The 25,394-nt window shown below is 39.2% G+C and overlaps 1 protein-coding gene and 1 pseudogene across 1 annotated transcript in view; both read right to left on the reverse strand.

Annotated features, from left to right (window-relative positions):
- The window catches only part of NISCH (nischarin), a 43,957-nt gene extending 20,414 nt beyond the window's left edge, over positions 1 to 23,543 (reverse strand). The window contains exons 1-10 of the mRNA XM_044673859.1: positions 23,383 to 23,543; positions 18,627 to 18,710; positions 16,917 to 17,099; positions 9,317 to 9,365; positions 8,096 to 8,259; positions 7,471 to 7,566; positions 5,377 to 5,472; positions 3,121 to 3,273; positions 1,210 to 1,278; positions 176 to 361 (exon numbers count right to left, since the gene is read on the reverse strand). Of these exons, the coding sequence (XP_044529794.1) occupies positions 176 to 361; positions 1,210 to 1,278; positions 3,121 to 3,273; positions 5,377 to 5,472; positions 7,471 to 7,566; positions 8,096 to 8,259; positions 9,317 to 9,365; positions 16,917 to 17,099; positions 18,627 to 18,710; positions 23,383 to 23,481 (1,179 nt within the window). The 5' untranslated portion in view covers positions 23,482 to 23,543. The remainder of the gene's footprint in view (positions 1 to 175; positions 362 to 1,209; positions 1,279 to 3,120; positions 3,274 to 5,376; positions 5,473 to 7,470; positions 7,567 to 8,095; positions 8,260 to 9,316; positions 9,366 to 16,916; positions 17,100 to 18,626; positions 18,711 to 23,382) is intronic.
- On the reverse strand, positions 5,606 to 6,610 carry LOC123245172 (annotated as a pseudogene).
- Positions 23,544 to 25,394: the final 1,851 nt, after the last annotated feature.

Below are 25,394 nucleotides of genomic sequence, written 5' to 3' on the forward strand. Positions count from 1 at the left end.
TGCCCAGGTTCACACAGCTAGGAAGTATCTGAGGCCAGATTTGAACATAGGACCTCCCGTCTCTAGGCCTGGCTCTCATTCCCCCGAGCCACCCAGCTGCCCCCTAAATTATTATTTTTTAAATAAAAGGAAACATTTCTAACTTCCCCACCACAACCGTAAAAGAAATTATCACCTGTTCAATTTTATTGTTACTGAGATCCAAGTTGACCAGAGAATATAGTTTGTTTAAACCACTCAGACTTTCCAGGAGGTTCCCTGCTAAATTCAGAGTCTTGATGTTTCCTAGTTTGGTATGAACGCCTTCTAATGATGTGAGTTTGTTGTATGACAAATCCAAATGAATAAGATTATACAGGTGCTACAAGCCATGAGAATAGGACAGAAGAATAAGAGTTTCATCAGTTCAACATGAGTGAAAGTTGCACTAAAACAAATACAAAATAAAGTTGTCTGCATAGCTAAGGAAACCATCTATTTAAAAATGCCTGTAATACAGAGAGATCCTTTTGATTGGTAGGTACTTAACTGAATAGTGAATATTCAAAGTGAATACTCAAATTCGCTGTAATATGAGTTCTAATCTTTTGAATGCAACTAATTACAAAAACACCTTCATATATTTGGAAACAATATGTATGGCATATTACTTATTCAGTCATAGAAAATGTTTATTCAGATATGTATCCCCCTTTCAATTCCCAAACTTCTTCAAATAAGCAAGTGCCCTTATCCCAGATGTCAGTAGCTCACAGACTAGGAACCACTATCCCAGAACAGAATAAATAATTGCTACAAGGATTAGATTAACTTTAAATAGGGCTCCCATAAAGCAGTTTCACATACATCATTTCATTTGATCTTAGTCCTTGATACTTAGGCCCTAAACCAGGGGTCAGCAACGTATGGCTCTTTCTGCAAGGAGCCATAAAGTCAATTTTTTTTCAGGCAATGTTACAGGAGAGCACTGTGAGCACTGTACGGCTCTCATGAAATTACATTTTAAAAAATGTGGCGTTTATGGCTCTCACAGCCAAAAAGGTTGCTGACCCCTGCCCTAGAGGAAAGAAGATATATAAGTCTTAAAGAACTGTGGCAAACTTTAATTATCCTTGGATGCCTGAAGGTTTCAATGTTTATTAAACTTTGTCTTTTGGAACAAATGAAATAGATCTCCTATAAAAGGAATTATTTCTTCAAAGAAATTACCTGGAGATTTTCCACTACCATCACTCCATTGTGACTCAGATCTAAGAACTCAATCTTTGGAATAAGTTTCTAAGGAAGTAAAAAAAAAATAGTCAATAGTAATAATCTCATGATAACTGTTCATGTTTGCACAGCAATTAACAGTTTATACAGCCCTTGTATATACATCAACTTTTATTGATGTTGGATCTTTAATACTGCTTATGATTCCTTAGAAGTTCCAAGGAAAATAAGACATTAGAGAACTTCTGTACATTTTACTAATTCTTGGGCATCTGAGGGTTTTGACAGACTACCATGGAAGAATAAACACTCTTGGCTTTTCTTCAAACATGTGCACATATGTGATCGCTACTTCTCCTGATAAAGTGCTGAAAAAAAAAAAAAGGTCCTATTTATAATTGTTTCTTTAGCCCTTCCAGCCTACTATCTGAACGAGCACAGAGAAGACGCAGATGAAGACTGCAATTCCAAGAATCCAAAAGGATCCTCTATGGAGAAGCATGATGATTACCATCCAAAAGATGATAACATGTTCCCAAAAGCAATAGGCTTCTCAATTCTAACTCTTCATTACTAAAACTAAGCCTTGTTCAGAATCACTGATGCTAAGGAATAACATCTCTATGTAAATTAACCTTCAGATAGAAATACAGAATATTAAAACTGGAAAGAACTTCAAGAATCACTTGATTCAGGTCTCTCGTTTTACATATGGGGAAACTGAGGCTCAGATTCAGAGGAAGAGACCTTTTGTTATAGATTTATTATTGATTCTAAAGATTTCTCATAGATACTATATGTTCTTTAGATTACAAATTTATATCTATAGAATACCAAATGAACTTCTCTCCTACCCTCAACTCAAACCTTAGATCTTTAGTGTGGAACTTCACCTTTTGGGCTATTTCTACAGTGAAAAGCACACAGAAGGTATTGATAAATATTGGTTCTTTTCATGCAAATTAAAACAACTCTGAGGTTCCACCTCAGACCATGCAAAATTAAATGGATGACAAAAGATGGGAACAGCCATTTTTAGAAGGGCTAAAGGAAGACAGACACAGTAATGAGGGCTAAGAAGAAATGCCCCAAATATTCTGGATTTCAACTTATAACCATGTAAAATGTCTAAAATGTCCAGATGCTTTGACCTAGTGGATTCCACTACTGGGCAAATACTCAAGGAGATCAAAGACAGAAGCAAAGGACCAGTGTATAACAAAGACCTCATACTTTGCTCTTTGTGCTAGCAAAAAAGTAAAAACAAAATGTGTGCCCATTGTCTGGAGAATTGCTGGTGGAGGTAGGGGAGAACCCACATATGATTTTATTATGCAGTAAGAAGTGACAAATCAGGAATTTAAAGAAAAATTTATATGAAAAAAAATCTGTATATATAAAAAAAGAACCAAATTAACAATACACATGGCTATGACAGTATAAATGAAAAATCACTGGAAAAGTCCTGAATAAGTAAAAACCAATAAAGGATCCAGAGAACAGATAAATATAACTTCCCTCTTTATGATGGAAGTATGGTGGGGGGAGTCTAAGAAAAGAATTTATTACATACACTGCCAGCTATGGTCACTGTATTGGATGTTTCTGATTATTTTTCTTTGACACAAGGAAAGGTTTTATCTGGACTGGATATGTGTGAAATGGCATCAACAAGGGGTATTTTAAAAAAAAGTTTATTTCATCCTGAAATATCTCTTCACTCACAAAACAACATATGGAGTTCTACATCTGGTTAGCCTATGTTTTATAATTTTGGCAAACCAGAGAAATTCCAAAAGATCCAACCTTTTCAAAATTCATTCATTTACGTAATAAATATTTACTGATTACCTAACTCTGTGCAAGGCCCACTCTTGAGAACTTAAATGGAGATTTCCAAATTCTTACCACAGAATCATCAATTTGTGAGATGCTATTGTGACTCATATCTAGAGTAGTTAATGTTTTCCATGTTGGAATAACTGCAGTTACAGGGCAATTATGATGTGCCCCCTCTGGCTCCCATTCATCAAATTCTGAGGCTTCAGGAACAATGATTTCCTGTGTAAAAACAGTTTAGAATATCTATGAATGTGTACTGAATGTTTTCCTTTAAAATTCATCATTTTCACAATCACTAAGAAGTATTAAGGATTCTATAAATTCTAAAACATAGCTAGAAGCCTCCAATTATCTGCATTAATGACTTCTTCATGAATTGAGAAGCTTTAAAAAAAAACCATTTGTGAAGTTTAACAAGTGTGGCAAATCACTTTTTAAATACATGAGTTATTTAATGTATGTTATGTATCAACAGGTTCCTCTGACTCAAACTGACTAAAATTTACTATATGTGTGACTGGTAGCATCATGATCCTTTAGAGCAGCATGGTTTTTTAGCAACTATTCTGTGGGTAGATGACTTACCTTTCAACAAAAAAATCTTCTATCCTCAGTATAGGATAAAAGATTTGTCTACACTGCACCTATCCCATCTGACTTCACTACACCAAATCAAACAAAGACTAATTTGGAGGCATAGCAACAGTATTGGCTTTATACAAATTCTGAAACTAATGGAACAAAGGAAGAAAATCTTTTAACACACAAAGGAAAGGTCACTAAATCTCTTTTTTTAAACTCTAAACCCTCTTCTGTCTTAGAATCAAGGCAGAAGAGTGGTAAGGACTAGCCAACAGGGGTTAAGTGACTTGTCCAGTCACACAACTGGAGGCCAAATTGGAGCCCAGGTCCTCCTGACTCCAGGGCTGACTCTATCTACTGAGTCATCTAGCTGTCCTAAGATCACTACATTTTTTTCTAGTGCCTACAGACTATAAAGCAATACTTCTTTTGGAATGATTTGAGATTTGAGGCAGAAAAGGATGAAAGCAAAATAAAGCAAGATGGGCGATTCTAATAATTGCCCAACTTACTCAAAGCTTTACAATTGGAAAGGACCTTGGAAACTATCCAGTCTGAGTTCTTAGTACTAGATCTATAAGCTTGGGTTTAAAAAAATACATATTTTTGAAAACTGATTATTTCAATATAATTATTTTCCTTTTTGAAAATACTATGTGTATATATTTAAAAACAATTCTGAGAAGATGTCTATGACACACACACAAATTAAGACACTCTGATCTAACTCTTCCTAATCAGAGATTGAATAATCAAATATTCAGTAAGCCTTGTCCAAGTCACCTAAGTAGAGCTGGTTAGATCCTAGGTCTCTTTATACAATGTGTTCCCCTCCCCCCCACAAAAGGCAGCCTTTTCAATACATAACTCCAATGAAAGATTTTTCCTTCATGCCCCAAATCTGTACAGCAAAGACACACTTTTTTTTGTACCTGGAGAAGGATTTATAAATTAATAAGCCAATTCAAAGTTTAAAAAATATGGAAACTTTTAAAATTCACTTAAAATATTAAAATATTTCTCTTGCTAAATCAGAACAAAGTCCCCTTAATAGCCAACATCCTTTGAATATGTCTAGTACTTGGCCCTTTTTCAAAAGTTTCCCCCATTGATGACTCATTTGTTCTACCTCAGCCAGTCCCCCTTAAAATTCACTAAGAATGAGAAATGAAATGTTATTTAAGCCTGTATTTAAGCTAATGATATTTATAATTCAGTTTAGTATTTACTTTTAATAATCTGGTTCAAGCTAAAGTTACATGATTACCAAATGCTCACATACATTTTTTACTTTAAAAAGAAAAACTACACAACTTCATTAAGTATCTTATTAATAATACCCACTGATATAAATTAATGTCCAAGAGGAGGAATATTTTAAAAGTTGGACTAATCAAAAGGATCATTATGATAATAGATTCAGGGAGCTGTCTATTAGCAATTACCCAGCTTAACCTCATTGTGACTTGCTCAAGGTCATATTCCTAATTATGAGGACTGGACTAGGACTCAAGCCTTGTAATTCTCAGTCTATGCTCCTACCATACCAAACACTCTGCTAGGGAGTGCACAGATTAGAGACAGGGAAAGGGCACTTATTCCAAATCCCCAATAAAAAGACTGATAAACAACAACTGTGTGGACCATAACCTTAAAACTTCTTATGGAGCACCAGCTGAACCTAACTTTGAGAGCAGGATCTTGTCAGAGCTTTTCCAGACAGGAAGGACTCAAACTTACTCTCATGGAGGCTGCTGAGAAACGGACACTCAGTGTGGCTAAGGTGTGTTTGGATGAGATCAGCCCTTTGATACGCTTTGCATCACAGTGGCTTATCTGTTTAAAAAGAGAACAAAATTCATAAATTCCCTTTCCCTGATAATAAACAGTGCTAGGAATGGGAAGGCAAGAAGACAAAGACCTGAATCACTTTTTTTTGTTTGTTTGTTTTAAAATAACTGTATTTTATTTTAAATAAATCCTCCAGCATGAAATGGAAGGAGTTCATGGTCTTTGCTTGGAAGAAGGCTGTGTAAACAATATACTTGTCAAATGCATCTGTGCAGCTTAGCAACAGTTCCTTATTGGAAACAATATTTCCACATTGGTGGATGAAAAGACTTTTTCATCTCAAAATTCGGTCTCTCCCTTGGCTTGTTTCTCCCTTGACTCTACCCAGGCTTTATTAAAAGTTCTCTTCATTTCATCATCTCCATCTTCATAAATCTTCAAAACATTCATCAGCCTTTCACTAGGATCTGTGTCATTATCAAAGGAAGATTTTTCTTTCTCTTTGCATTCTTTCTCCACCTGGGTCAGGTAATCCCATTTCTGTTCCTGTTTCTTTTTGCATAATACCAGAACTGTATCAGTCTTGATCTTTCTTAAACTACCTTCTACAGAGATGGGCTTCAAGAGGTTGTTGACAGTCATGGAGTAGTTTTTCCCATTAAGATTCTTTATAAAAACTTCAAATGACCTCTCTTTGAACTGCATCTGTACATTCTCAGGGGGGGCATTCTGAACACCAGTTAAGGTGATGTAGATTTTTACAAATTTGTCTAATTGATTCCATCCATAATTTTTTATTTTCACTGTATATCCGACTGAAATGGGGGCAACCACAGCTGCTGGTTTCTCAATTTCAGCAGTTTCTCTTTTCTCCTCGCCCTTTTGCTTTGTCTTGTGCTTGATTTCTGTCTCCAATTTGGACTTTTCTGCTGTTAGAATATCACAGACTCATTTTCTTGTGGCCTTTCCTAGCAATTCCTTCACTTCTTCCAAGTCCTTCCATAGCTCCTCCAGGGCTGCTGCCATGGCTTGCTGCCAATACCAAGAGTAACTCCAGCTGCTACCATGCCAAAGATTGCTTCTGGGACCCCTCGTGCTGCAAGGGGTTGGGCACAGAATGCCCTTCTCGCCACGGCCAGAGTGCGGACGTGAAAGGCAAGAGATGCTGTCCCCAAGTCACTCTTGCAGAGAGACTTAAGCACCAAGTGAAAACTCACCGATATCCTTCTCATTCTCCTATTTAATGGTAAGGTAAGGAGTTAACACTTGAATCCATTTAGAATACCCTGAGCAATGACAGGAGAGAAAGGATAACTACAGCTATAGCCACACTTCTGCTCAAACAACCTTCATTTTGGCAATTAGTTTGACTGCCTGTTTCCACCTAAGTATGAACTCCTGACACAATAGTCACAAGTTGAAAGAACTATTGGTTTACAAAAGATCAATGAAACAAACACAATTTTGAGCCCATTGTTAGCCTGTTATTTCTTTTAAAATATTTTCTAAACAAGAACAGCATAAAGGAGCTCATACATTTATACAGTCTGTCATAGTCCACAAGGACTTTCTTAGGCAAATAAGTATTAAAAACTATGTAATTCAGTACTAATATGAAGTGCTCCTAAGAAGAGTCAAATCTCAAATCACAAATGTGAACAATTCAAAATGGTAGACAATTCCTACCCATCAAAAATTTCATACAAAATAATCAGGATAAGCTGTGAAAACTTCACTTAGGAAGGGCTTAAAGTCCTCAGGTTTTCTTTAATAACAAAAAACTTTTTTTTAGTCAACAAGCATTTTTCTCTCCTATGTCCTCCCTACTGAAGAGAAAAAAAAAACCAAAATAAACAAAATAAAACAAAACAAAACAAAACAAAATAAAACAAAATAACAAAATGTGTGTGTCACCTGGAAGTAAGAAATACTTTTTGGTAAAGGTTTGCTACTTGACCAGGATGGGTCAAAAAGACAATCAAAATAAAAATAATTTCTTCATAGTTCTCAGAACCTTATAAACTATATCTATTTAAACCTTACCTCTATCTGATGAAGAGACTTAAATATTGACAAATCAAAAGGCAAGAGATGCTCCTGAATGTTGCTGGTCCCAAAAGGTCCTCCTGTGCCAGACACCTTGGAATTAAGAATTTTGTTAGGCATGATTCTCTAAGGGCTCCTGCACAAATGTTCATATCATCAGTGTTTATGTTAGCTACCAAATGGCATATGGCTAAATCATGCTTTCCCAAAGTTTCCCAACTAGCTTTAGTTGAGCTCTGCTGTGAGTTGTTAATTATACAATGAAGAACTAGATGAATCTGTGTGTTTATAAAAGCAAAATAAATCAACAGAGCTAAGCAAGGCTGGAGAATATCAACTGTAAGATCCAGCTGCCACCTTGTGTCAAGCTACAGTAGTGCCCAACCATCTTAGCACATCCTGTTTTTAAATCGAGTAGAAAGATCATTGGACACAAAGTTAGGAAACCTTCAAAGATGCTGAAAAGTTCATCTTCCTTGGACAATCTCCACCCCGCCACAAAATAAGAAGAGTAAATTCTTACCTATTTAAATAGTTGTAACATTACCCAACTCCTCTGAAATACATAAACCACTTACAAACAGGTCACAGGGACACAGGCCATAAGAGGGGCATGAGTTACCTTCAGGTATCGAAGTCTACATGTGAAGTCCAGAATATGACCCAGGTCAGTCTGGGCATCTCCATTAGCACAGGTAGGTTTCCCCTGCCTCAGCTGTTGAGTGATTGCATATAACTGCAATGGCCTAATGGCAAAAACCTCTCCAGCCACTAAGAGCTGTTCGCCTGAAAACCAACAACAAGAGACTTAGTTCCTAATGAAGAAAGTGTTTTAACCAACCTGCACATCCATTAGTACCCACGCCACCTATTTATCCCAGCCTCTACTGGGAGGCTCAAGGAGAGTTGCCAGTAAAAGATGCTTTCTAAAAATTCCTGCAGTCCTAGAAGGAATTCTGTTTTGCTGCTTGTACACCACCTGGAAGGAGGCAGCTAGTGGCAAATGAATAGAGTGCTGGGTTTGGAGTCAGAAAGACTCAATTTTATGAGTTCAAATCTGGCTTCAGACATTTACTATCTCTATGACCCTGGACAAGTCACTTAAACCTGTTTGCCTCAGTCTCTTCATGAGCTGGAGAAGCACATGGCAAACCACTCTGGCCTCTTTGCCAAGAAAACCCCAAACGGGATCATGAAGAGTTGGACATGACTGAAACTGAACACCACCACCATTCCCATGAAGGGATACACACCCCGACAGCACAAATTAAACTGGGAAGCTTGTATAATGAGGTCCTGGTAAAGGGAGGACAGATAGTGAAAGATCCTAGTCTTTTGATTTCACTGACAGGGGAACTCCAAGATGAGGAAACTACTTCTCCTCATGCATGTGGTCTTCTGATTTGCAATTCTCCTTTAGCTCATAGTCTCAGAGAGTGGCCTATGGTCAGAGAAGTCAGTCTGTGTCCACCAGGACCATGTAGGTCCTCTTGTAAGTCCCCCTCTTCATTTATCATGGCAAAAGGTAATAATAATTCATAAAAGTTAAAAATTTAGGAATTTTGGTTCCAAAAGGAGTACAAATAAAACAGACTGTGTCCAAACTTTCTGAGGAAAGGATTCATCTCAGGGATGTTGATTATTTAGCTGTCACCAGAGGCATCTTATCAGATAGCATATATGGCTATATTTTCTAACCACTAATTAATTAGGAGCTAGGTAGGATCTATTTTATAGAAACTTGTTTGAGGTAAAAGAAAAATAAGCTAGGACAAAAGAAAAGTGACCAATGGACTAATAGCAACTAGGAGTGCTAGTTAAAATATTTTAGGTCTTTCCTTACCTTTGTGAAAGAGCTCCTCAGCAAGGGCAGCAGTGATGCCATTTATTTCCTTAAAAAAAAAAAAAAAAAAAGGATGAGAGTATACCTCCATCACATGTAAAATATTTAGTTAACTCAATATTTACCCAGCTTTAGATATTCCCAAACTGGCAGGTGAATGAATATCTAAAGACTCCCTAAAATTGTTGAAATTCTGACATCTGAAAAAATGAAACAGAATTACGTTTAAGGTAAAGCTGTAAATCCTTAAGAAGGTTAAAATGTAAAAAGGTATATAAACCAGCAAAGTTTACTTATAAGACAAAGGGTGCAAATGAAATCCCCTAAAGGCAACAATTCTGCAACCACAGCCAACAAATAACTCCAGGAGCTACCTCTCCCAGAGTAAACTGGCCCAGGAAGGAAGCTGTTATCTACCAAAGCAAAACAATGCAATGCTCCAGAAGACTAGGAAAAGAGAGGTGAGGAGCAAGGGCATTGATCTTTATTCCTTTGGTAGTAAAATACACATCTCTCCAATGACAATAGCTAACACTATAAAAGTTACATACATTTATCATTTAAGTCTACCAGTAAGGGGGATACTCCAGATATTATCCCCATTTTACAGATAAGGAAACTGCTGCTCAGAGAGGTTAACAGATTAATCCAGGGGGACACAGTAACTATCAGAGGCCTTCCTGGCTTTAAGCAAGGCACCAAAAAAAGAAGCACCACTCCCCACATTTGACCAGCACAAGCCTGAAAAGTTCCAACACTTTCTGGAAGGGTCACTGTAGTCAGCATTCCTGATATTCATTTTTCCCAATCTAAAAATCATTGTTAATAATTTTTCTAAAAGAGTAAAAGAGAGCAAACAATTTTCTTTCTACAGCTGGGATTTTAAAATTTATATTGATTTTTTAAATAATGGAGGGGGTAAATTAAAAGGAAATGTGTCATGTTATACACCAGGGCTTTGGCCTGCCTAGATGCTTCAACTTTAGAATCACTGGGTTGTTGCAGTTCTTCAGAAATCATTAATGGAATTTTCACATCATTCAGAGACATAGTTAATAGTGCTATTTATAAACATTTCCAAAAAGAGAATGCTTTCCTATAACTTTTGGTTTTTTTCAATCATCTCATTTTGTTTTAATATTTCTTCTTGTCTCACAAAATAATTGCTTTCTTTCTGTTTGGTCCAATCTAACTTTCATGACAGTCATTTCTTAGGTAAGGTTTGCCACCTTTCCCATTCTTTCCTATATAGCTTTCACTTCACTTAATATTATTTTTTGTATCTTGTCTCATTTCTCTCAGGTGCTCCTGTGGTCCTTGTGGCCAAACTATTCTTCTGAGGCTCTATTTGGATTTTAATTGTAGAGTTAATTCCTCCCAGCTGGGTTTATTGCATGGGCTTCTCTCAATTCACTATTTCTTCATTAGGTATGGTACATTTCTTAACTCAGTTCCTCCATCAGGTTCTTGTTTTGTGCCCTCCTTATTTGTGAAGGGTTTGCTGGTTTCTGGAAGCAGTGGCTAAGACTAAGCTCTGCCTTCTGCAGGAATCCTGGATTTGGGCTCAGTCTTGTGGAGATTCACCTTGGGCTTTGATTGTAGCCTCTCCTCTCTTTCCTTGCACAGTCCTGAAACCAGAGTTGGCTCCCTTTCTATGGGCTGCTGGACCTTACACCTCCTCCTCTGGCTTATCTTCCCTTAGCGCCTCCCTTAAAGGTTTTTGGACGAGTTCTCATGCAATTGGGGACTGAACAGAGCTTATTGTTATTTCTATCTGGTTTTCTTTGTCACTTTTTTTCTGGTTCATTTTAGAACTTTACTGGGGTGTTTGTTGGGGATCTGGGTCCCTTTAGCTCCTACCGCATGGCACCTCAGCCAGAAGTCTGATTTCTGGTAAACTGTCAATTTATGTTAGAATTTTCACCAATTGAAAGTCCACCATTAGGTTTAAGATATATAAGTCTCTAACAAGTAATCATTTCCACTTTCCTCAGTAGAAGCAGAGTTACTAGCCATATCACAGGCCTTTAGAAGTTTTTCACAGGCCTTAAGAAACTACTCAGTATAACACCTTCATTTTACATATAAGGGCCCAGAGAAGCCACTGTAGCTTGTGAAAGGTCCCACAAACAGTTATAAGATCACATGGACTACAGGTTAGAGTTGAAGGGATCAGAGAAGTTACCCTAGTTTTACATCTGTTTTACAAATGGGGGAGCAGAGGCTCAGTAAGTTGAAGTAATTGCCAAAAGTCCCACAGGCGGCAAAACAGATTTGAACCGAGATCCTTTGATATAAGATAGTAGGCTCTTTCCTCTGGATCATGATGACTCAAGTTAACAGCAGAGCCATCATCTTCCTTAAAATAATTTTGCATATGAAGAGAAGCAGAGGGGAAAAGAAAAAAGCAAAACCCCCAATGAGAGGCTGTCAGGACATTTGCCACACTAAAAATTCTTTCCAAGACAGTTATTTCTGAACAGTCTTGTGACTAGCAAACAGCTGGAGTCTTCAAAAATGCAGGAGTCAGAAGGAAAATGTGAAGAGGAATAAATATAATAAGCATTCTAGTCATACATCAAGAAGATAGCATCAGGAAAAATTCTTTTGATCTAGATAATATTATTTCTGAACAAAGTATACTTTTACTTCTGACAAGACAAAGTAAACTTTATTACCTTCTCAAACAGCTCTCTACAAGGAAGAAATAATGAACATCCTATTGCCCAGAAAAGCTTATGTGACCCCAAAAGTACAATAATGTTTTATTTCAAATAATTTGAATTTTGTATTTAATCTTAATAATCATAATTAAGATAATATCTTTTCCTTAAGTAAAAAAGGAAAGCATGATAGACCCTACTATCAGGGCAAAGGTTTTATCATTTTCTACATTCAGAGGACTATTTTTCCAGAGCAAGAGCAGTGGGAAACAAGCCTGGGTGTTTTTGTTTTAAGCTAATTAGTTTTACAGGAAACGTTTCAATGTAAAGACAATTTTGTGTTGTTGTTCAGAACAAGAGTCTGAGGTTTGAGGAACTTTAGGTGTGGACACTACATTCTTAAAAGTAGTGTCCTGGATGGCCCTGAAATAACAATAAAAACAAAAATAATAGCAGCTACCACATATCACCTTAGCCATAGTTGGCTTAAAAGTTTGCAAAGTGATTTACATATATTATCTCATTTGAGGTTTGCAATAGCCCTATTGAGGTAGGTGTTCTTACTGTGTCCATTTTAGAGATAAGGAAACTGAGCCTGAGAGAAGTTAAATGACTTGCCCAGGTAACACAATCAATATTCATCGGGGACAAGACTTGAATCTAGCTCTTGTTCTGAAGGCCTGGCCCTCTATCTACTATCATGTTTGCTTCTCAAACCAGTTCTGATTTAGCTATAATTATGAGCAAAAGATCAAATTTTGTAAAAAGCCAGCAGTTAAACAATAATAACAAAAACTTGAACCTTTTTATTGCTTTATGGTCAGTCTTCTTCCTTTCTCAGAGTTCGGCATCTGACTTACTGGCTTCCTTCCCTGAAACTAAGAGGACTTCAACATCCATGCTGATGCTCCCTCGAACTCTTCCCAGTACTCTTTTACTTTGCCTACACAAGGACACCTTATGATAGATTACACCCACAGATGTTTCACTCCTACAACCATTCTTTGCCCTCATAGACCTCCACATCCCAGTACTTTCATCACCTCTACTCTGACTTCATTCCCTTCTCTCTCCAATCTTAACCCTATGACCATCCTCTACTCTCTAATCACTTGCTCCATCATTCTATCATCCCTCTTCCCTGGTCAAATTACATTCCTCAATTATTCCCAACATTCATCTTTTCTCACCATACTCATATGCTGCCAAACAGAGGTATGTCATACAATTGTAATGATGAGGAATGATATAAATTCATATCATCCAACTTCAACTGGGTCTTCACTACAGCAAGAAAATCCTCGTATTCTTCCGATTCCCTGTCTCTCCCCACAAATCTTTTCCAAACCTATTCTCTTAAGCCTCTCACTCCCACCACTCTCCTCCCCATCACTGTCCTTCTCCCTAGGTTCTGACAAAAAGAGAGTTACTGAAGCAGAAGAGTGTGCAGCAAGAGAGGACCATGAATAGTATCAGAAGCCTCAGACAGATCAGGAAAGGGGAGAATGGCCAAGCCTCAATGTCTTTTCTCAGTTCTCCCCCTTCCTGAGGTGAGACTCCTGATACTATGAATCGCCCTCTCCTGATTCACTCCACTGCTCCTCTTACTTGTTCCTTCCTGGCCTCCTTTGCTGGCTTTTCATTCCTATCATGCTCTCCAAAAGGGGGTGTTGCTCTTTTCTCTACACAACTTCATCAGATCCCATCCCCACAAATTCACTACTTGACTACGATAATACAATCCAGAAAATACATTAAATATAAAGGCATTCCAAACATTATTTCCAGCTTCCTGTTGGACTTCAAGACCAGAATCAGGCAGGTATCTATGGAAGCTGACAATTAGCAGATAAGTCTGCAGAAACGGATAGATCCCTTTGGACAATGGACACTTGATCAGTGAATATCCTCTGAAATAACATGAATGAAAAGTAACATAACAGTAAACAGAATTCTAGATCTAGAATCAAGAAGACATGAATTCAAACCTCCCTCAGGTACTTATTAGCCATGCAAACCTGTACAAGTGAGCTAACCACTAAAATCCTGGTTTTCCCATATGCAAAATAGGGATTAAAACACTTGAAGTATCTAACTAAAAGGGGCATTACAGGTAATCACAGAATGTTGAGTTGGAGGGGAACTAAGAAGTCATCTGGCTCAAACTGTATGATGTCACTTAATCTACCTGGGTCTCTGTTCCCTCTCTTGTAAAATGAGAAGGGCTGGATGATATGACTTCTGAGGTCTCCTCCAGCTCAAGACAGCTCTATGCTGCCAAGAATGAGAATATCCTCTGTAGTGTATTTGACAAGGGGTCATCTAGCCACTGTTTTTGGACAGTCCTCATGTGTGGAAGTGTTTTCTTGCATCAAGATTCTTTTCACCTTTCAGTTGTTACCCTTAGTTCAGCCCTTTTGGGCCAAGCAACTCAATGTCCTCCCACTTAATCCTATCTGTCCACATCTACTTACATGGAATTTCCACCATTAGACTGTGGGCTCTCTCAGGAAAAGGCCATTTTTTGCCTTTCTTTTAGTGCTATTTAAAAAAAAAAAAAACAAAAAGAAAAGAAAAGAAAAGAAGGAAGGCCAGGAAGGCCAGTCAAGCAGGATAATTCTGAAAGCAACAGGTTGACCTTATTATATACTATTTTTTTTAACATCTGGGGAAATACAGTCTTATCTCCCCTCAGAGTCCCACTCCAGTGTCTCTCTCTGACATAGAAGGAAATCTAGGCTTTCAAAAGTAGTGCCAGGGGAGCCTGATGTCAGCACTATGGCTCATTCAAAGAGCCCAGTGTTAATAAAAAGTCTTTGTATTCCCAGAACCTAACTACCTGTTTCATACACCTAGCTTCCAATGTGTTTTCAAATCCATTTTAAGCAGTGGAGAATGGCCCAAACACATTAACAACACTCTACTCATACCAACCTTGCAGCAAGCAATACAAACAAATGAAAGCTCTCAAAAAGATTAAGGAAGGTCTTAAATACTTTATCTGACACTTCAAAGTCATGAGCTTTCCTGAGTTTTGTCCCTCATTCTATCCATCCTTACAATACAATCTTCAACTAATCAACAAGCACTTACTTAATGTTTACTATGTGCCAGGTACTGTTAAGTGCTTAAGTTACAATGAAAAAACAACTCTTTTCATCTACTTATTTATATAGGTTTTTAATTATCTTCCATTAATACTAAAGTACCACACTAATAATCAAAGAATGCCAAACATTTTCATAAGGAAATTATAATCCTTAACCTCCTTCAAACAAAGCAGAAGTCCAACAATTTCACAACAGGAAACTAGTTAACCACAGCCCCTGAGTAATAAGAAGTGTACTGCACTGGTCCCAAGCTATATATATAGTATACAATATACATATGTATATTCCAACTGCTGACTGCTGCCATCTTTCAGATATGGCCAGGTGGAGTTTTGTCAGCAAAAGGATATTAGCAAATTTCCTTCTGTTTCCAAGTAAAATAGCCCTTATTTACCACTAAGGGTTATTTTAAAAATAACTCATAACTCAAAAATCACTATTGATAGGGGGCAGCTGGGTAGCTCAGTGGATTGAGAGCCAGGCCTCAGACACTTCCCAGCTGTGTGACCCTGAGCAAGTCACTTGACCCCCATTTGCCCACCCTTACTACTCTTCCACCTAGGAGCCAATACACAGAAGTTAAGGGTTTAAAAACAAAACAAAACAAAATCACTATTGATTAGAGAAATGCAAATCAAAATAATTTAGAGATACCACCTCATACCTAAGAGAGTGGCTGCCAAAATGATAGACAAGGAAAATGACATGCTGGAAGGGATATGGAAAAATTGGGACACTAATGCATTTTGGGTGGAGTTGTGAGCAGGATGGTTTCAGAAAAACCTGAGAAAACTTATATGAACTGAATGAAAAGTGAAGTGAGTTAAACCAGGCTTAGAGACAGGAGGTCCTGGGTTCAAATCTGACCTCATTCACTTCCTAGTTGTTTGACCTGCTGTAAAAATACATATATAAAATTTAGATCAAAACTTTAAAAAACTCATAATCATAACTGGTGGGGGGTGGTTCTAGGTAATATGGCCAATGGCTTTTAAGGATATGAAACACTTGATTCATTGAAATGACAACTGGCTTTTTTCCCCAAAAAGTGAACCATGAGAGAGAGAATGGCTATTGTTTCTTAACGTAAAGCCTCTGTAATTCTAGAAGACTAAAGTTTTGTAGAAGTATTTCTGTGAAAATCACTCTGTCTGTAAAGAATGTTCTTACCTCACCATCTCAATAGCTCTGAGTTTGGCAATGATCCCTCAATTCTGACTACTGAGCACAGAATAACAAATGAATCATTATGCAGCAAGGTCATCTGGAAACTCTCTGACCCTCAGTCTGGCAATCAATACCACAACACTAAATCATTAATATTTTAAATTAGGCATCAGTTCCATTAAGATGATAACCTAAATTTTTAGGTTAACAAAACCAAGTAAGCTATTTAAAAGAAGTTTCAAAGTTTCTGCTCCTTTTGAGAAGTCCTCTTGGCTTTGACATCTGCACTTATCTCCAATTACAATGCTTTGTGGTAAGGGAACTCCTAAGGGTGCTTTTAATCTGTTTAATTTGAAATAGATATGATAGATAAACCATTGTCCATACTAAAAAAAATCAGACTTAGTTAATATTGCTCAATCATTCTAACCCTAGAATAAAACTGAATAATCTAGAACTCAAACATTCTAATAGACAAGTTAAGCCAGCATATCTTTCCACAGCATACTTGATCTGGCATACACTTCTTCCATAACTCAAGTGATACCAACAAGATCATAGAACCACAGAATTTAAGAGTTAGAAGATCAAAGATTAGTCTAACCCAAGCTGACCCCACTTTATGCTTTTCTCCCTCATGCTTAAGACCATACAACTTACATATAAGTGAAAATGTAAAAAGTGTGACAACACTTTAGGTGCAGCAACAGGGAACTTGGTAAGAAGCGTTTGTAGGTAGACTTCCAAATCTTTCTGTCTTTTCTCCACCAGACTTTTGGAATTTTTTCCAATTATCTTTTTAGGAGGAAGTAGGTTCTTATCAATCTTCTTTTCAGCAATGAGCTTTAAGAAAACACAATCAGATTATAATTAGATAAAATAGAAGGCCAAAAGCTTGAAGCACAGCATTCACCCCATCTTACATAGTCCCTCATCTGATTTGTGGGATAGAATGACTGGAATATGGTTCTGGGAATCAAGAGTATCCAAATCTGACTATACAAACTACATTGCTAAACACATCAGCACATTTCAGGATAGAAACACCATTGGGAAGCGTCCAGGTATAGTCACAAAAGCAACATCATGAAACCAATTCCCAAACTCCCATGAGAACTTCTTGAAGGAGGCAGCTGGGTGGCTCAGTAGATTGAGAGCCAGGCTTAGAGACGGGAGGTCCTAGGTTCAAATCTGGCCTCAGACACTTCCCAGCTGTATGATCCTGGGCAAGTCGCTTGACCTCCACTGCCTAGCCCTTACCCATCTTCTGCCTTGGAGCCAATACACAGTATTGACTCCAAGACAGAAGGTAAGGGTTTAAAAAAAAAAAAAAAAAGAACTTCTTGAACTTCAGTTCTGGTACTTCCTTAAAACATTTAGATGGAAAGTAATCCAGTGGAAGGGCTTTCTCTTAAAGAAAACTAGAGCAAGATCCTACCACTGGGCTGAGCAAAAATAGCTATTAAAGAATAAAAGATAAAATTTGAAAAGCTAAGATACACACACACACACATATATATATATATATATATATATACACACACACACACACACATCAGAACAAAAAGTTCAAATCCCACAAATTATTTCTGTCCACTTCTCAAATCATATGCATGGGGTTAGTTATCCAGTGAAGAACTCAATATAAGAGTCAATATATTCTCTAGATAGTCTACCTAAAATGTCAAAGCACTAAAGTATCTAAAAAATTCTGGAGTCAACATTCTGGGATCCAACTATTATAGTTTTTCTTTAGTAATATGGGGACCTGTGCCATGCCCCACCCCCACCACAGACTGTGTGCCCCACCCATCCCTTCCTTGGGGGAGGGAGGGGCACGCCTGTGCTGCTAAGGCAGCGGTTCCAGGCCTGAGGTGGGGGCGTGGCTGCATTCAACCCTTGAGAAGGTGGAGGGAGGCTAGAATGCCCCATCCACTGTGTTTGGGGGCAGGGTCAAGCTCCCAGCCAGCCAGGGGCCTTCTTATGTTCCCAAGAGAGAGTTCTGTGTGCCATTTTGGCAGACGTGCCATAGGTCTGGCATCACAGCTCTAGCCTTTTTAAGATGCTATTTTCCTCATAATACACCACAATGAAAAATTTGCTCAAATAGTATACAATCCTGGGGGAAGCTAGGAGGTTCAGTGGATAGAAAGCCAGGCCTAGAGACAAGTGGACCTGGGTTCAAATTTGACCTCAGATACTTCCTAGATGTATGACCCTGGGGAAATCATTTAACTCCCATTACCAAGCCCTTACCACTCTTGTGCCTTGAAACCAATACATAGTACTGATTCTAAGATAAAAGTAAGGGTTTAAAAAAATAGTGTACAATCCAAGAAAATAAAGCATCTATCTCCTAGTGGTGTTTACCTTTTCATGCAGATCATGGAAGTCACTGTAACGATGTTTGACTGTCCACTGATGGCTGCCAACAGTAACTTGGATAATATAGACCTAAAAAGGAAAACCACAGCAATGTCAGGTATACCAACCAGCAATGTGAAGGAGATCCCCTTGCCCAGTCAAAGTCAGAGCAATAAGTGTTAACTTTCAACAATCCCTCCTAGAAATGAAAATTCAATAGAAAAAAACACGATTGACAAGACCCAATCAGGACTGACTGACTGACATCCGAGGCTAACTATCCAGATCTCTGGCCGCTTATATGACTTTTGCACAGTCTACTTTTCTACCTCCTTCTATTACTGAATTTCTATGTTTAAAAAAAAATATATAGATAGATATATATATATGTATGTGTGTGTGTATATAGACATATGTATACTCACACACATATAAAATTATAAAGAAACACATTTTACTTATTTTTTTTTCAAATAAGACAATAATCATGAAAACCAGATTTATGTTACAAGAAAAGGGATGGCACTTTAGACAGGGAAAACTGGAGAGCTGGCAGCCTCTGTGAAGCCAGATTGGCTCACTGAAGGTCTGAGAGAAAAGCAGGTGTATTTATTTCAGAGCTGAACAATACTTCTTTCTCCATCAAGAGGAGTTATGAGTTCTAAATCTGGCATTAAAGGCTCTCTATACCCTTCTCTCCACCCATCTATTTTTTTTTTATCACTTATCTCTTTTTAAAAGTATCAATTATGCCTTTTAATTTTACAATAATCATTTGCCTACCATAGTATTTCAAAGCACTGTACTGATTTCACTATGTTCTTTAAAGCTACCTCCTTAAATCCACTTTACACCTACCAGATTGGCTAACATGAAAGAAAAAGAAAATGACAAATGCTGGGAGGAATGTAGAAAAACTGGGACACTCATTCACTAATGTGGAGTAGTAAACTGATTCAAACAGTCTGGAGAATGATTTGCAACACTACCCAAAAGGCTATCAAACTGTGTCTCTCCTCTGACCCAGTAATATACCACTACTAGGTCTGAATCCCAAAAGGATCAAAGGAAAAGTAAAAGGACCTACGTGTACAAAAACATTTATAGCAGCTCTTTCCATGGCAAAGAACTGGAAATTGAGGGTGCCCATCAGTTGGGGAATGGCTGAATAAGTTGTGTTCTATGATTGTGATGGAATACTTTTAAGAAACGACAGCCAGGCCAGTTTCAGAAAAACCCGAGAAAACTTATATGAACTGATTAAAAGTGAAAAGAGAAATAGGAGACTGTTGGACACAGAAGATTCTGAAGGATTTATGATGAAAAATGCTGTTCACCTCCAGAGAGAGAACTGATGAACTCTGAATGGAGATTGAAACATGCTTTTTTCACTGGCTTTGCTTCTCAAAGCAATTAGGTCCCTTCCAATTTTAAAGGCAGAGTATCAGCTTGGTGTAATGGAAAAAATACTAGATTCCAGAGTTAAGTGGGATCTAGGTTCAAATTCTACCTCTTACACTAACTATGGGGTCATAGAAAAGTCACTTGATCTCTGAGCCTCAGATTCCTTTCACACATGAAAAGGAAATAACATCTGTAGTATTTTTCAAAGGTGTCAGGCCCAAATGAAAATTTTGTGAAGTGCTTGCTGAGCCCTACAATTCTGTGTAAACATTATCTATTATGATTACTAAAGTTAATGGGATGCGTTGGCTAAGTGGGGTTAGGGAGGTTTGGGGGAGAGGAAAAGAACATGAAATATGTAACTATGGGAAAATATTCAAAATTAAAATTAAAAAAAAAATAAAGTTAATGGGACGCAATCTAAAAAGTCTAATCCAAAACTATCATTTAGCATCAGGTAGGTGGCATAATAGATAGGGTGCCAGGCCTGTAGTCAGGAAGTCTGAGTTCAAATCTGACCTCAGATGCAAGCTGTGTGAAACTTGGTGAGTCAATTAGCCTTCTTTGCCTTAGATCCTCATTTTTAAAGTTAGCTGGAAAAGGAAATAGCAAACCACTCCAGTTCCTTTTTTTAAAACTCTTACCTTCCATCTTACAATCAATATTGTGTATTGTCTCCAAGGCAGAAGAGTGGTAAGGGTAGGCAATGGGGGTCAAGTGACTTGCCCAGGGTCACACAGCTAGGAAGTGTCTGAGGTCAGATTTGAACGTAATATTTCCCATCTCTAGACCTGGCTCTCTATCCAGCTGCCCCCTTTGCAGGATCTTTGTTAAGAAAACTCCAAGTAGTGTCACAAAGAGTTGGACACAACAGAACAACAAGTGGGTGAAGGGGATAGAGAGTTGGGCTGGAGTCAAGATGATATGAGTGCAAATTCAACCTCAGACACTGCTTAGCTGTGTAGCACTTGGATAAGTCACTTAGCCTCTGCCTCAGCTTCCTCATCTGTAAAATGGGGATAATAACAACATGTAAGGTATTGGTAAAGTATTTGGCAGTGACTGGTATACAGCAGGAGCTTAAATGTTTATTCTCATCCTTTCTACTACATGGGGTTAGGAGGATCAGATCAGATAGCACAGGTAAAGTTTGAAAATCTGATTCAGAGAAAAATAGAGACCCAGAGAAGGGAAACAATACTGCAAGTTTATTCTTGCCTCACCAAAAATGGGGAAAAACAGGATCTTTCTTTTAATTGTGGGGCTGGAGTCAAGACAGAGAAAATCTACCTCATCCAGTGTGGTCAGCTATCTTTGTTTTCACACCTCAATCCCAGTAACTTCTGCTGCTATCAGAACATTAAAAGGTCTTCTACGGACAGAAGGGAGGTGACTCCAGGATTCTGTTGATCACTGACAGGTGAGGTAAGGGGGGGGGGGGGAACTCAGGCACAAAGGCATTCAATTAGTTAATGTTTCCTTCCTTGGGAAAGACCAAGGTCTAACATTCTGCTTTCAGGGACAGTGTGGCAAGCTTAATATATAAGCACAACACAAATACCAAAGCTCTGGTCGAGTGTTAGGCCTCTTCAGAAAAGTCCCTGCATAGCAGTATCAAGGCAGGTTGCAATTAATCTATCAGAAGTACATGAGGCAAAGGCTATTTTGTATGGTTCAATCCATACCTATCTAAGCATCACTTGCCAGTCTTTTTGCCCCACCTTCTCCAGCATACAGGCAAGAAGCACTTGTTCTACACTGATGTTTAAGGTCTTGGCTGTACAGGCCCAACCAACGTTGCCTACAACTATTACTGCATAAAACCAAGACCATTTCATGTGCGAAGGTTTTCTTTGCAAAACTGAGTAACAATGCCTTCAAAGTGAGTTAAAAGTGAGCATTCAAATGTGAGAAATTACACTTCATACCCAATCAGATCAAATTTCCAACTGGCTCTGGAGTAAGAAGACTATGTTCAAATTCCTGTCTCTGTTACATACTCTGTGTAGTCATGATGAAGTAAGTCACCTAACCTCTTGATGCCTGTTTCTTCAACTATAAAAGAAGGGTACAATCTAGATAGCCTCTGGGGTCTTTCAGGTCCAAAACTAAAACTCTATGATCTATCTTACAAATAGAATAGCAAGTTTAGCCACTAAAAGATTATCTCAGAATGTAGGCTCCTTGAGGGCAGGGGTAGTTTTTGTCTTTTTTTGTATGTCTTGACTAGCACAGTATTTGGGGCCATAGTAACTACCTGATAAATGCTGATGGATGACTGTTTTCTGATTCATTCAGGAACCAGTAAAGAAAATAAACATGTCGTCCAATGGTCCATTAGCAAAAATCTTTAAGCTCTGGTGGCTCTACTGGGTCTATCGGACCTGCTTCACTAATCAGTTCAGATTAATTTAAGTATTCTTGCATTTGTAAAAATGAGCTGCTACCACATTGCAAAATCGCCTTTCAGAACTCTTCCTCGATTTAAAAGATGGAAACCAGTTAAAGTGTTGCAAATCAATATAAAACAACATAAAACACTCTCTAAGGCTTTGAACTGGAGGCTAGGGGCTACAATGTTTAAAGAATGAGAAAGAGACAAAAATCTCGTTTAGGCTTCCAGACTAAGTCCCATATGCTTGTCCTCTCCATTCACCCAGTGGGTCGGGAAACCAGAGGGGGAAAACTCCAAATCATGTGGCCAAGACAAGTAAATCCGGTCTCTGCACAGCTGCTCCAAGGAAGAGCACAGACACACTTTAAGTATCTCAAGAATATTCCCTTTCAGTCTCAGTTTAAATCCCCACCCTATCTTGCCTACATCACGTCTTTGCATAGTTGCTTTCAAGCCTTCTCCACCCCACGGTGTGGTCCAGGAAAACAGGGATTATCTTTTGCCCTTCTGACATCCCTCAGGTCTCAGTGCCAGGCAGACAGCAGGGGCTAAATAAATGCCGGATGACTTGTAGATTCAATTTTCCCCCCATCTCATCTTCCCCAACCATCTCCAATTCTCCCCAAGCAAGAGTCTTTTCATCAATTTCCCCAGATTTCCAGGGAAATTAAAGAGGTTAGCCGCCCTCCTCCTCCCCAACCCCTCGTGCGCATGCGTGCTTCCGGGCTGCACTTGACCGACAGGGGGAGGCCACCGTTAAGGTCCCTCCTTGCCTCCCACCTGCCCCCCGCAGCTAAAGCCCTCCTTACGAGCGTTTAGCTCCCTAGACTGTGAGCTGCAAGAGGGCAGGCCTCCCTTTTTTGCCATTCTCGACGTCCACCTGACCTTCAGACCCATCTTCTCTCCTTCAAAGCCGGGGTGACTGGGCCTCCGTGCCCCCCCCCCTCCGCCGCGGCTTCTCACCGTATAGTTCTCCACCAGCTCGGAGCCCGGAATCCGTGCCTCCTTGGCTGGCTCGGCCTCCTCTTCCTCGGGCCCAAAGCCCCTGGCGGCCGCCGCCATGGCCCGCGGAGCCCGCCCGCGGAGGGGTCACTGACACCGCCGTCGCCCGGCGGCCGCGCCACAGGCCGCTGCCTGGCCCCCACCGCAGCCCCCCAGTTCGCGGACGTCCCCGCCGTAGCAGCCACCCTGGGCCTGCAACCCAGCTCCAGCAGCGGCTACCGCCGCCATGTTTGTTTGCATCCGGCTTGCGGAGGAAACCCCGCCCAACTTTATTGGCAGCTACTGGACACGCACTCACACACGCTAGGGGGCGGGGCCTCGACCCAGGGCATGCTCAATACGGCTCTGCCTGGAATTCATCGAAGGTGTACTTGTTCCTAACCCTAAATGAGTCAAAATGTTTTTAAATACTATTCAAACCTTGTTTCTTCCTAACTCTTCCTATCTCCCAGAGGAGTCACGGATTTATTTATTACCAGCTTTAATTTCACGTTCTCTAAACTCGAACTGGGCCAGGAAAATTTCAGCACTTTACAGTTGGGGAAACTGAGGCATGATGCAAGGAAAGGACTTCGAATCCCAACAAAGTCTGGTAGGAACGGTGAAGCCTAAGAGTTTCCCAACCAACTGTTGGTCTTCCAAAGCACACCAGGGGAAATTTTGAGGGGTAATAAAAGAGATAACTATCTAGCCTTTTGAAAACCTCTAAACCTAAAATTCTGACTTTTTAATCATCAGCTTCCTTCTTTATATTAATTCATTTTTCTATAGCACTTTCAGATTGTAAAGACTTTCTCCCATGCAATAATAACCCAGTGAGGGAGGCAGGGCAAGTATGTTTGTTCCCACTTGATATATGAGGAAACAGAGACTTAAGGGAGGGATTGTGACCTGTCCAGCTAATGAATTTGGGGTCAGAGCTTGGATTTGAATTCAGCTCTCCCAATTCCCAAGTCTGTCTTCTTGCATCTTGTTCTTCCCACTCCAGGTCCTCTTGATTCTCAGCTCCTAGAATCTTAGTACCTGATTCTAGAGCTAGAAAGGGGCTCAGAAGTTCCGTTGTCCAACCTCGAGCCCCACCCTCCCTATACAACATCCTTGGCCAAGTGGCGAGCCAGATCGCTCCTAAGATTCTAAGCTCCTTGAGGGCGGCATCTCCCAAGGCTTTGCACACTGCCTGGCACATAGTGAAAGCTCAATTAATGTTTATCAATTATTGATTGATTGAAAACCTCTAGAGTCAGCTCACTATATATGAGGCCATAGTACTTTTTCCTGGGTCTGTGAGAGGGAGGGAGTCTCTGACTTTTGGACAATTCAGAAAGCATTTATTAAGCATCTACTAAATGCAAAGCAATTGTGCACTTAAAGTCTTGTGTATCATGCTGAAGTCGAGCAGCTTCTTGTTACATTTCCCCTCATGACTACTAGTTCTGTCCTCTGGAGCCAAGCAGAGCGCCTTCAATCCTTCCTGGTGGATTGTAGTGCAATGGAAAGAAAGACCTTTGATTTTAGAATCAGAAGAGAGGTTCTAGGGGCAGCTGGGTAGCTCAGTGAATTGAGAGTCAGGCCTAGAGACAGGAGGTCCTAGGTTCAAATCCGACCTTAGACACTTCCCAGCTGTGTGACCCTGGGCAAGTCACTTGACCCCCATTTCCCACCCTTACCACTCTTCTGCCTAGGAGCCAATACACAGAAGTTAAGGGTTTGAAAAATAAATAAATAAAAAATAAATAAAAAAAGAAGAGAGGTTCTACTCCTAGCTGAGTCTGTTTCTCCATCCACAAAATGAAGGGGTTGGACCTAATGAGCTCCACGGCCCCTTGCAGTTCTCAATCATGTGAAATATTTAATATAGCTATTTTATGCCCTGATGTCTTCTCTTTTAAGGGGATAAAGCATCCATAATTCCTTTCTTTCTGCGACCACTCCTCTCCCCATTTTGGTCCCACCTTCAGAGCCACTGAAAACTG

The sequence above is a fragment of the Gracilinanus agilis genome, chromosome 1 (assembly GCF_016433145.1).
Source record: "Gracilinanus agilis isolate LMUSP501 chromosome 1, AgileGrace, whole genome shotgun sequence".
In the NCBI taxonomy this organism is placed as follows: domain Eukaryota; kingdom Metazoa; phylum Chordata; class Mammalia; order Didelphimorphia; family Didelphidae; genus Gracilinanus; species Gracilinanus agilis.